Source organism: Podarcis vaucheri, assembly GCF_965113315.1.
Source record: "Podarcis vaucheri genome assembly, chromosome: 14".
Classification (NCBI taxonomy): domain Eukaryota; kingdom Metazoa; phylum Chordata; class Lepidosauria; order Squamata; family Lacertidae; genus Podarcis; species Podarcis vaucheri.
The window spans coordinates 15,912,017-15,924,940 of NC_138752.1; the positions used below are offsets into that span (position 1 = coordinate 15,912,017).

The 12,924-nt window shown below is 44.1% G+C and overlaps 1 protein-coding gene across 1 annotated transcript in view; it reads right to left on the reverse strand.

The window, feature by feature from the left end:
* HOMER2 (homer scaffold protein 2) overlaps positions 1–12,924 on the reverse strand; it is a 102,360-nt gene that overhangs the window by 22,332 nt on the left and 67,104 nt on the right. The window contains exons 4-6 of the mRNA XM_082198732.1: positions 6,190–6,282; positions 4,733–4,869; positions 1,313–1,469 (exon numbers count right to left, since the gene is read on the reverse strand). Coding sequence (XP_082054858.1) covers positions 1,313–1,469; positions 4,733–4,869; positions 6,190–6,282 — 387 coding nt within the window. The remainder of the gene's footprint in view (positions 1–1,312; positions 1,470–4,732; positions 4,870–6,189; positions 6,283–12,924) is intronic.

Genomic DNA, 12,924 nt, shown 5'->3' on the forward strand with positions numbered 1-12,924 from the left:
AAATGTGTGTGCGTCTTATGAAGCGAATGCAGGCTGCGCAGCTATCCCAGAAGCCAGAAAGAGCAAGAGGGATCGCTGCTTTCACTGTGCAGTGATCCCTCTTGCTGTTCTGGCTTCTGAGATTCAGAATATTTTTTTTCTCTCCTCCACGAACTAGGTGCGTCTTATGGTCTGGTGCGTCTCATAGAGCGAAAAATATGGTAACAGTGAAATACCGCACCATATTATTTAGTGGCAGTGCACACTACTATTCCTGGACTGCTCCAAAGTTTACACCTTTTTGTTATTCTCCCCTGACATTTACATCCGGTACATCTAATATTGGGCAAAGCAGTTTTTAGTAGACAGGAATGATTGTTCCTTGACCTTTCCCTCCAGCAATTTTTGGACTATCCCAGGGCAACTCAGCACAGCTAGGTACACATGAAGGAGCACCAGGATTTCTATATTGCCTAAAATGCATTTTAAGTTCTCAAATTTAATTTTTGCAAGTTGCCAATGCAAGTTGCCAATGCAGTGAAGTAAATGGATCTACCTCCAAGGTGTGTTATGGACCAGGATCCATAGGCTAGCTATTAAGTATAGATACTAAAATATTCATCCCGGAGTAAGAACCAATTTATTTGCTACCACAAATGCTTAAGACCCCTGTTCTTCTCACAGAGCTATACAGTGGACACTCCGGATACGAATGAAATTCGTTCCGGGGGTCTGTCTGCAACCCGAAAAGTCCATTGGCAGAAGCGCCACTTCTGCACATGCACACGGCGCAATTGAGTGCTTCTGCCCATGCGCGTGCGTGGCACTTCTGGGTTTGACGCGTTCGTAACCCGAAAGTTACGTATCCAGAGCGGTACATAACTAGAGGTTCCACTGTAGTTCCCTGAATGGTTTAACAATAAACCTCTCTTCCCAAGGAACCCTCAGAACCCTGCAGTTCTTGTCCAATACTCCAATCCAGAGATGGTGGCTCTCAGGTCCATGGGCTCCTCCTTTGGACATGACCCCTCCTCAATCCGCACCCCTGACTAGCAGCTGCTGCTGCTGCTGCTGCTGGAGCAACATCTTAGCTCTCCTCTTCTGGAGCCTTCGCCCTGAGCCCTGCCTGGAGCTGTCCAGGGTACCACTGAAGCTTTGCCTCTGCAAATTGCCCAAACCATCATTCAGAAGAGAAGGTTTCCCAAAAGGAAATGCAGCCCTGAGGGTTGGAGAAGTTTCCTCACTCCTCATCTAATCCTTACAGCACACTGGCATGTTTTCTGACTAATAAAATTAGTAAAGCACCACCGTTTCAATTTGCTGCATTCAATACCTTGCTCCTAAGTTGATCGTTCTCATCTTTGCAGATGGAAAACTGCTTCTTCCAGTGTTCTATGCTGGCTGCAGATTCTTGGAGTGCAGAAGTCAGTCTGGCATTGCTCTCCCTAAGACTGTGCAGTTCCGTTTCCCATTTCTTTACATTGGAGGAGCTAAAAGAAAGAGAGGGGGTGGGGAATCACACAAACATTGGAGATTTCTCTATAGTTTTTTCTATAGACCAGATAAGAGGCACTCATTATGTGGCATATAAAACATCTCAGGACCTGGGAGGGGGAAAGTAGTTTGAAATATACATAATCCTGATTAACAGGGATGGATTAAGCATTTTTTAATCACACACACATATTCCAGTTCTCTCTCTCTCTCTCTCTCTCTCTCTCTCTCTCTCTCTCTCTCACACACACACACATCATTCAAGTTTACTACAATACAACAGCTCTGTTCATGGTATAATAACTTCATATTTGGTGAATATTGCTCATATTCATATTTATTGTTACAGCAGGTCAAATAAAAAACTTTATACCTCATGAATTGTGTGCCTTATTATGCTAATCTTCTACAAACCTATTCCAGTTCTGCAAAAAGACTGTATTTTTTTTTGTCTCCCTTCTTGCATCCTTACATAACTCGTAAACTCTGTCATTATGAAATATCCATACTTTCTCAATTCCCACTGTCACCTTGTAAATTTATATCCATTTGCTATGTGCAGCCTTCCAAGCATATTCCCAAACTGCAAATGTAACTGGATTACTCAAACCCATTTATTTTGGGCAGTCGTGGAACCAGGGAGTTTCCTAAAGAGAAAACACGTGCCATTTTGGCTGCTTTCACACGGGCAATTTACTGGACTGGCCACACTTTGCACACCTACTTTGTGGTGGCAGGGTGCTAGAGTAAATGGCCTTTATGCTCTTCTTTTGTTCTTAATACTAGAAAATCTCTCTCATGGAAGTCTTTTGTTCTTAATACTAGAAAATCTCTCTCATGGAAGGCTGACTGTTAAACACCTCTCTTGTCAATATCATAAATACATCTGAGGGCGTAACAGTGTCCAAGAACAGTATCGGTATTGTTTTAAATCCTTCCAGCAGGACAAATACATGTGGCGTGGCGAAACTTCTCTTATCCTCTTTAAACAGCATAAAGGTATAAAGCCTCTTAGCGAAACAAAACAAGGCACACAAAGTGACCCAACAGCTTCTCTCTGTCTCTCTCTCATGCACAGAGCACTATTTGTATTGCTCTAGTATTGGTGGATCACAATAGACCTCCTACTTATTTGATTTTGGCTTCCAACAGGTTTGACCATGTTTGGGTGGGCCTGGGTTTAAAAGGGCAGGGGAGGAGATTGCCACATGGGGAACCTCCAGATGTTCCCAGCTCCCAACTCGCATCAGTCTCAGCAAGGATGGGCAGTGGCCAGGATTGTGGGAACTGGAGTTCAACAACATTGCGCACCACTATAGGGAATGTTTAAGTTAGAGCATGGAATTGAAAGGAGCATGGACTAGAAGCGGCCGCCGAGACCACATAACACCGGTCCTGAAAGACCTACATTGGCTCCTAGTACGTTTCCGGGCACAATTTGAAGTGTTGGTGCTGACCTTTAAAGCCCTAAACGGCCTCGGTCCTGTATACCTGAACGCCCTCCCACCAGATGTCAAAGAGAAAAACAACTACCAGACTTTTAGAAGACATCTGAAGGCAGCCCTGGTTAGGGAAGCTTTTAATGTTTGACAGACTACTGTATTTTAATATTTTGTTGGAAGCCGCCCAGAGTGGCTGGGGAAACCCAGCCAGATGGGCGGGGTATAAATAATAAATTATTATTATTATTATTATTATTATTATTATTATTATTATTATGGAGTGAGCCAGTGTGATGTAGTGGTTAGGGGATTGGACTGGGACCTGGGATACCAGGGTTCAAATCTCCACACAGCCAAAAAGCTCTGTGGTTGACCTTTGACTAGTCATAATCTCTCAGCCTAACCCATTTCACGGGGTTACTGTGAGGATGAAACAGAGAGAGAAGAGAACCTCATGTGTCACCTCAAGCTCCTTGAAGGAAAAGTAGGATAACTGACAGTTGGAATGGTGGTGGGGTTTTATTTTACTTTTCAGCTGACAATTTGAAAAACAAGAGGGTGGTAATAGGTTTAAGAAGTTACTAGTTCTATGCTTAGAGGGCTTGGACACTTACCCTGGTACCTATATTAACACAGTGCTGCTACCACAGTAATAATGTGGCACAACTTTATCCAAACATGTTTGTAAGACATGCTTGTATTATGTGAATTGCAGAGCTAAGTTTATAACACGTCAGTTACTGGTGTCCAGAACAGAAAATGACCAATCCACTTAAGAAATAGGCAATATCATAATAAAAACCATATAAAAAAGCAAGTTGTAGCAGATTTAAAAGAGCAGCCTGTTAAAAACATAATTAAATTAAAAATGGATTAAAACACAGCGAAGCAGGAAAAAACAATCAGCTCGATGGGCCAAACACCTGTTTAAATAAAGAGGGTTTTTGCCTTCTGGTAGAAGAATATCAACAAGAGAACTAGACGAGTTATCTCAGCAGGGAGTTTCAAAGTCAAATCAGAGCCCCCCCAACCCCCATAGGATAAAGTTAGCTCTCAACTTCTGCTTGCTATCTAACCATGCATTTAAAGCAAATGACGTCCCACAAAGAAACTTGGGAACTCTGTGTTGTTGAAGGTGTTGGGAATTGTAGTTCTGTGAGAGGAAACTACAGTTCCCATGCTTTAAATGTGGTGTGGATTTGCCCTAAGAAATGGCTGTTGGTGCTAATTGGGACAGACAGGGTGGAAAGCAGGGAGGACCAACAGTAGGGGGAGCCAGAGTGCAGCCACTTCCCTGACTGTTTGTAAGTACAGTGGTGCCTCGCAAGACGGAAAGAATCCGTTCTGTGATTCTCTTCGTCTAGCGTTTTTTTCGTCTTGCGAAGCAAGCCCATTGACGGATTAGCGCTATTAGCGCTTTTAGCGGCTTATCGGATCAGCTGATAAGCGGCTTAGCGGCTTAGAAAAGGGGGGGGGAGGAAAAAAACCCTGCAGGAAATCGCAAGACATTTTCGTCTTGCGAAGCAAACCCATAGGAAATTCGTTTTGCGAAGCACCTCCAAAACGGAAAACTCTTTTGTCTAGCGAGTTTTCCGTCTTGCGAGGCATTCGTCTTGCGGGGCACCACTGTAGGCAGTGACTGGCTGAGGGCAGACTGAGGTTGTTTGGGCAGCACTCCATTCACTCTAATAGCCCAGCCCCCACTTTTAGTACAAAAGAAGTACTCTCCCACTAAAAAGCATGGGCACTTCTTTTGGCCTGGGAACGCAGGGACCAACAAATAGTCAACAATAATGTAGTCATGAAAGCAGCTTCACCTCTGGGCTAAGGCAAGTTTCAGTTTGTCATTCTCTGTTTTCAGTTGTGCATCTGAGGGACCATGTGACGCCTTCTCATCATCCGTTCCATTGACGCTGGACGCCCGAGTAGAACACGGAGTTTCGCGGCCCGATTCCTGCGCAACGCATTCCGCAAACAAAAAAAATTGTTACGATAAAGGCCTGCTGCTTCTCAGCGTGCTACAACGCAGAACCCCCGCAGGCGCCCCCACCATCTTCCAAGCGACCCAGAGGGAACACCTTCTGCAAGAAAGGATGGTCATTGTATTTCAAAGGGCGGGTCAACGCAATCGGATCACTTGGAAAAATTGTTCCTGGACTGTATCACCTCAGCTTTGAATGCTATTGGGAAATTATCCGTACGCAAAGATTTTCAAGCCAGGCTGGGAAATGGCTAGTCCCAAATATATAAAAGGATGTCACATAGAGGAGGGAGAAAGGTTGTTTTCTGCTGCTCCAGAGAAGCGGACACGGAGCAATGGATCCAAACTGCAAGAAAGAAGATTCCACCTAAACATTAGGAAGAACTTCCTGACAGTAAGAGCTGTTCGACAGCGGAATTTGCTGCCAAGGAGTGTGGTGGAGTCTCCTTCTTTGGAGGTCTTTAAGCAGAGGCTTGACAACCATATGTCAGGAGTACTCTGATGGTGTTTCCTGCTTGGCAGGGGGTTGGACTCGATGGCCCTTGTGGTCTCTTCCAACTCTATGATTCTATGATTCTATGAAATTCTTCTCCTTAAGATGCAACAATTTCTAAGTTCAAGTAAAAATTGAAGTAAAAAAAAAATCTATCATGGCTGGTCTTGTGTTAATTGCTTCTCTCTTAACATCAGTGTCCCTTGCTTGTCAAATGAGAGTACTAATTGGCTGCCATATGTCTTCATTCAGCAATGTGGGCCAGTTTTGGAGGGTTGTGTTAGAAGCACTGATGCCTGGAAACTTACAGGTAGATTTGTATGCATTCCAGTGTGCAGGTAAAACTGGCTTCACCATTTTGTGACTGCCTCTCGCCTGCAGACCTTAACATTCTAGGAAAACAGAAAAAAAGATCCCTCACCTCTGAATTCTCCCTGCTATGAGCGCAAATGAAGGGAGCTCTGGAGATGCCTTTTTTAAGGATACCGTGCCAAACATGTGACTCTCTTTACCTAAGGTCAGAAGTCGTACAGTCCAGGAACAGCTTTCTCAGCTCATCCGCTGTATGTGGCATCTGCCATCAGCCTGGGCCATTAGGCATCAAGCAAGCAAGCAGATCCACCAAAAGCAATCGCCAAGAATCATTTTCGTTGCTGCTGTTAAAATACTTTACTTCTTTGCTAACGCTCACCTGAAGCTGACCCTGGGTAGCATTTTCAACTGCTCTTCTCTTTCACAAAATCCATTTTCAAATCAACGAGATCATGTTCCCATATTCCACATTCAGATAAATCACTTACTTGGGAATGATTGCTAGAAGTCTCTGTTTTTTCTTGAGACCGGTCTCTTGCCAGTCTGGCAGCTTCTTTCACCTCTTGAAATTTCTCTGCAAACTGAGCATAAACACATAAGCAAAGTGCTACATTAGGACAGCCGCAAATAACAGCTTACTCTAACTGATTTTAAATTAGCCTGCATGAATTATGAAGAGCAGGCGTGTCCAACTTTCAAGAGACTGAGATCTACTCCACTATAAAATAACTGGCAGTGATCTACCAAAGCTGTTGAGCTTTTATTTAAAAATATATATATTTGGGGTAGGGGGTGGGGTTTCCGCGATCTACCGAAATCTACAACATACCCCCCATGATCTACCAGTAGATCATTATCTACCTGCTGGACGTCCCTGGCATAGAGAAAAATGAGCTTTAAGGTATTCCTCTGGGGGCATCCAAAAGAATCAGAAATTGAGGTGGAGGGGTTCTAGTTTTGTTTCTATACAATGAGGTGCTGGTGGGGAACCTCAGGCCAGTAAAAATCAGGCTCTCCTATGGCTGTTAATATATATATTTAATTTGCATTTTATTGGTATTCAGTTACAAATGAATTAAGATGTAAAAAAGGAGGAACGAAAAAATTCAGCAGCAACAACAAAGGGTACGCAAAAAGATATATAGCTGCAAGCTGCATAATTAACATTTAAATGTGGCCCGGAGACGACTGCAGAAAGCACACAATTAACATCTGGATGCTGAGAGCCTCAACCAGAGCTCCAGTTGTGTAACACTGCACACTGGCAGATCTCCTTTCCCCACAGATTAGCTGCACACTTGGCTAATTCTGATTTATAGAAGGTCAAAATTAGAGCCAAATCACACAGGATGCAAGATAATATATCTATATATCTATTTATTTGTTTCCTATACCATCCTTGTGTCCAGCTGGGAGCTCAAAGCAATGTACTGCATCGTTAAAACGCAGTCAATTCAAAAACACTGTATTAAAACTGATTTTAAAACTCTCCATATATGCAATGCAACCTAATTTAGAACTGTCCTTCCCTCCCTTTCTCTTAACATGTTGGGGGGGGGGTGTCCACATTTGATTGATGCAACAGTGCTGTGGGAAGCTGTGCTTCATACTCTGCCTGATCTAAAGACCACCGCCCATTCAATCCTACAAGGGGAAAATTAAAGGTTCAAATAAGATGGGGAATAGAAGGGGAATTTCCTGCTCCCACCCCTGGGTGTGGTGTCCACTCCCAATTCTGCTCTTGAAACGTCAATTTAATGAAAGAGAAATGTCTGTGATGGTTTGAGGCGGAGGCAGGAGTGACAGGTAATGACAAATAATCATTTGAGAGCACATTTGGGGTATGTGTGTATGTGAGAAAAGAGCCTTAATAAATTCTTGCAACTGACCATGAATGTAATTTGGCTGTCAGCCTTACAGTAACCTCTGGCCTCAGACATCATAAAAATAATGGATGTGAGGCTGTTAAATGTTGAAAATTTATTGCTGGGTTTAGGGAGCAACAAGAATACAGATCCATTATTTCATTATTGTCGTCCCATAGTAATCCAGCAAGCCTAACTAATGCATGTCCTATTGTACAACTTACCTTAAGGTTGCACAATTCTCATTAAATAAAATAAGATAATATTATCCCTGCAATGCTTAGGGTCTCGGAATCCTGATCTGGATAAGGAATCCACCCCCTTTAAAAAATGCAAGACCAGACAGAATCACATGTTTCCATCTTGCATAAGTCTTCCACAGATTTTGACATTTAGCCTGCATGAAATTTTTATGATTCTTGCTTTGTGTGGGATTTAATGATGCAAGCCAGCAGGGAAAGCTACAGCTTTAAGAAGCTACAGCTTTAAGAAGATGAGCCTATATCAAAAACTGTTTGCAAAACCTTTGAACTTCATTGCAATCCCATGCAGGCACATTCATAAATGACACTGAAGTCCAATTAACAGTTATTGCCACATCCTCCTTCTCATTCCTGTGGACCAGCATGTCATTACTACTGTAATTTACTTCTTCCCAAATGGTAAACTAAGGCTCAATCAGAAGAATAAATAAATCTGGAAATTTCTGCTTTAATTAATTCACAGCAATCCACATTGACAAAAGTTTGTTATTTGTGCATAGTGGGGCATCTTTTTAAGTCGCAGCCACACCATGTATTTAAAACACCTTTTTACCACCTTAACGGTCACGACTTCCCCCAAAGAATCCTAGGAACTGTAGTATACCCCTCACAGAGCTACAATTCCCAGCACGGTTACAAGCTACAGTTCCTATGATTATTTGAGGAAAACCATGCACTCTGAATGCTATTTAAATGTATGGTGCAGAGCAATATAAACAATTCTCATAAGAGCAGAGCACATCATCCTTAAAAGTTTATCACAAATTTCTGATGCTGTTACACTATCACTACAGTTATTACACTACCTACTTTTTGAAGTTATTTCACAGTTACTCTAGGACAGGGGTCGGCAGCGTGTGGCTCATGGGCTGGATCCGGCCCATGAAGACCGTTTTACTGGCCCATGAGCCGCCTGCTCGGTGAGTCCCCTCTGCGCTATGCCAAACCACTCGCTGACTCGCTGAGCGGCAGTGGAAATCGCATCTGTGCACTCAGATACCAGAAATCGCTTCTGCGCATGCCCTGACACTGAAAATCGCTTCCAGGATCTCAAGCCAGGAGACCAGCTTGAGATACAAGAGACTGAACATACGAAGCATTTTCGGCATGAAAAGCATGTGCTCTGTCCCTGAGCTATGACTCCCTCCCCTTTGGCCATATATGTTTCCAGGGCAGCTTCAGACTCTTGCCGGAGCGCTGACACGGCCAACCCTATCATTAGGCCAAATGAAGCAGCTGCTTCAGATGGCAGGTGCTAAGGGGCAGGGAGTGGAGAGGAAGTACTGGGAGGATTGAACTGCACGTACCACATAGCCTGCCCTACAGCTCCAAAGCTGGGAGTGGTGGCGATGGACGTTTTCCCATCAGCAGTGGTGGGAGTACAGCCATATCTGCACTATATACATTTAAAGCAGCATAACAACTTAAACAGCTGTGGCTTCCTGCAAAGAATCCTGGGAAACCGTAGTTTAAGGGTGCTGAGAGTTGTTAGGAAACCCCGGTTCCCCTGGCAGAGCTGCAATTTTCAGAGTGGTTTAACAAGAGCACCTCTTCCCAGAGAATTCTGGGAACTGTAGCTCCACTAGGGGAATAGGGTTCTACTAACAACTCTCAGCACACTTAAACTACAGTTCCCAGGATTCTTCATAGGAACCCATGATTGATAAAGTGCTAGAATAGTGCTGAAAATCTACAGTGTGGCCTAAGAACCAGCGTGGCATAGCAGAATGTTGGGTTCGGACCTGGGTTCAAGGCAGCCTTTCCTTATAGATATTTAATTACAGAACAAAGACCACTTCTCCAATGCAAGTCAAAATAATTTAATAGAAGCAGAAAAGGTGCATTATGTCTGTGCATGCATTTGCTCTAGAATTCTGCTTTGTGCCTATTTTCTTATGGAGGTGGCATGGGGAATCTTTCAGGGAATTTCAGAAAGGAAAATGCAGAGGATTGAAAGAGTGTGAACTGCAAGGTACCCATATGGTAAGCTTAGTCCAAGGGGAACAGAGAACAAACTGAGCAAAGGACTATTCTTTGGAACCGGGGAAAACACTGGGAGGTTCACAGCTGACTGTTTAGTCTCTCACTCTGCCAATTTACATGGCCCTAAAATACAGTAGAAAAAAACAACAACATTGGCCCCATTCATAAGCCACAATTAATGGTTTATGGTCAATGCTCTGATCTTCTCACCTTTGCTCTTCCCCATTCCTGCCAGGAGGAATGAAAGCATTATGCCTGGCTTAGCATTATGTTCAAACTGGGGATCCCAGTCTGTCCAGCAACAAAACAAACCATGGTCTGCAGCCAAGGTTTGCTCTAGTTTGTTTGAATGAAATAAACCATGATCCCTGGTTTGGGCGTAACACTAAGCTGGGGACCAGGGTTTCTTTCTTCCACACATTAGTGCAAAGCAGTGAGACAGGTGCATGCATGGTAAACCATTAAATATAGTTTGTTGTGACGTATGAACTAGGTCCTTGAGTGGCTTGGCCTTCAATTTGGGCTTCTTTAGGTTCTGTGACACACTTGCAGAGAAAGCAGTATTAGGCTAGACCCTCCAGACTAAGCCAGTTGAAATTAAGTCCCATTGGGCTCAGTGTACTTAATCATCATAACTTGGGTCCCATTAGGGATCCAAGTGGAACTACCCAGGAGTAGATCCAACCCATAGCCTTTACTTGAGGTTCCAATTTTGTCTTTTGGATTTCTTCACATGAATGTTCATCATGGACCTGCTTGCAGAACTGTTCAGGGCACTTGAGGAGAAAGAGTTTCCTTGGAGTAAGCCCCACTGAACTCAGTGGGACCCAATTTTGAATAGACACGTATAGGATTCTGCTGCAGGGCACCCCAGGAACCCCAAACGAAAAGCAAGAATCCATAATGGTGCAGACATACTTGGGAAAGTACAAAGGATCCATTTGGAAGAACTAGTTCCCAGCCTGATTTAGTTTCAGTCATAGAAGCAGGGGTGCGGTGAGGGGATCCAAAGGTTGCTTTATCTACATTGTTAATATCAAAGGAAGAAAACTGCTGAACACAGGTGGGTGGGTGGGTGGTTAAGTGCCTAATATTTAGATCAAACACTTGGGGGGGGGGAAATACAGCTCTGCTCTCAAGACAATTACAAAATTATTGCAGATCGCAAGAACTGGAACAACCACTTATTGAAAATATAGATGGAAAGAATGCTACATTTCAGACCAAACCGGATTTGAAGCATGCTCCATGCACCCACAGCAAAGTTTCCTGTGAACAATGGTTATTTTCCCCAAGGTTCTCTTTGACAGGTGGCAAACTGAAGGACACTGCATTGATTCTTAGGAAGATGTCCACAACTGTAGCAGACTATGCTGAGGATCTGTCAGAAGTAGCTAAATAATGCAACAACGAAACTGTATTTATTTATTTACCGTACCACTGTTCATCCAAATATCACAGGGCGGGTTACAATATTAAAAAAACAAAACAAAAATACATACCATAATAGCAAATAAAAACAATAGCAACCCCACACAGAGAGATTAAAAGTCCATAGATGGTTTAATTAGCCTGTTTTTGCCTAGCGCCTAAAGATATGTAACAAAGGCGGCAGGGGAGCCTTGCCGGGGAGAGCATTCCACAAGTGGGGGACCACAGCAGAAAAAGGCCCATTCTCGTGTTGCCAACCTCTGGACCTCTCGTGGAGGTGGTACACGAAGAATTGCCTCCAGTGATGACTTTTAAAGTCCTAAACGGCTTTGGCCATATATACCTGAAGGAGTGTCTCCACCCCCATCATTCAGCCCAGACACTGAGATCCAGCTCCGAGGGCCTTCTGGTGGTTCCTTCACTGCGAGAAGTGAGGCGACAGGAAACCAGGCAGAGGATCCATTCCGCGTGCTGTTTTGGCTTCCTCTTTAGCCATAGCCGCGTGCAGCCTCTCCCTGCCGGAGGGGCTGCGCGCGGCTATCCCTGAAGCCTTCCGAGCGCAGCGCAAGTTCCCGCTGCGCTCCTCAGGCTTTGGGTTCCTTTTGCTGAAGCCGGGAGAGCAAGACTCTCCTGGCTTCAGCGAAAGGAACCTGAAGCCTCCAGAACGCAGTGGGAACTTGCGCTGCGCTCGGAAGGCTTCAGGCGGCCCTCTGGAGCGTGGAGGGAGCGTTCCCTCTGCGTTTTGGAGGCTTAGCGTTGCTATCGCTGAAGCCAAGGAGCCTGCATTCGCTCCATAGAACGCACACACATTTCCCCTCAATTTTTGGAGGGGAAAAACTGCGTCCTATAGAGCGAAAAATACAGTATTCTCTTGTTGTAGATGGTCCAGCCTAAAGGTGAGCAGAACGTGGACACTGCTATGGAATACTCAGTCGCCGAAAATGGCTGCCATAGACAGTAACAAAGGAAGTCTGTCCCAATGCATATTTGTCACAAAAAAGGACTGTGGCTCTTCCTCCCGAAAGAGTCCAGAAGTATGAGGAGTCTGCACCATGTTTTCATCTGGCTGACAAACACAGCCACCACTTTTAGCTGTTTGAGGCAGCAGCTGGGACTTCTGTTAACATGGCCTCTAATCAAACATCTGATGCCCTATAGCCTTCAAGGCTATGGAGGACAAGATTAATGAGGAAGTTGTGGAATGTTCAAGGGCATCACGTTTAGTGAACTGATACGATCCGGAGACACTAATGGTGAGTAGTTCTTTTTTAAAAATGTCAACTATCTGTCCTGATAAGTGACTCATTTCTAGCCTGGGAAAATTATTCTGATTCTTTGACAAGAGCACCAGCTCAACAAATAGAGCACACATTGTGTACACCATTGGGCTATTCATCACCAAGCTACTACTGCTAGTTTAAAAGGGTCTCTAATAGGAAGACTCCCAAAGTAATAAATCATTCCTACGACATCCAATTCGCCTGGATCTACCGGCACCTTGGCTCCATCTGCGTTATACATTTAAAGCAGTATCTGAAAACAGCATCATAAACAGCTATGGCTCCCCCCCCAAAAAAAAAACTCCTGGGAAGTGTAGTTTGTTAAAGGCGTTTATTTGGGATAACCCTTTTCTGCCTCCCAGAGCTACAGTTTCCAGAGTTCTCTGGGAAGATTGTAAATC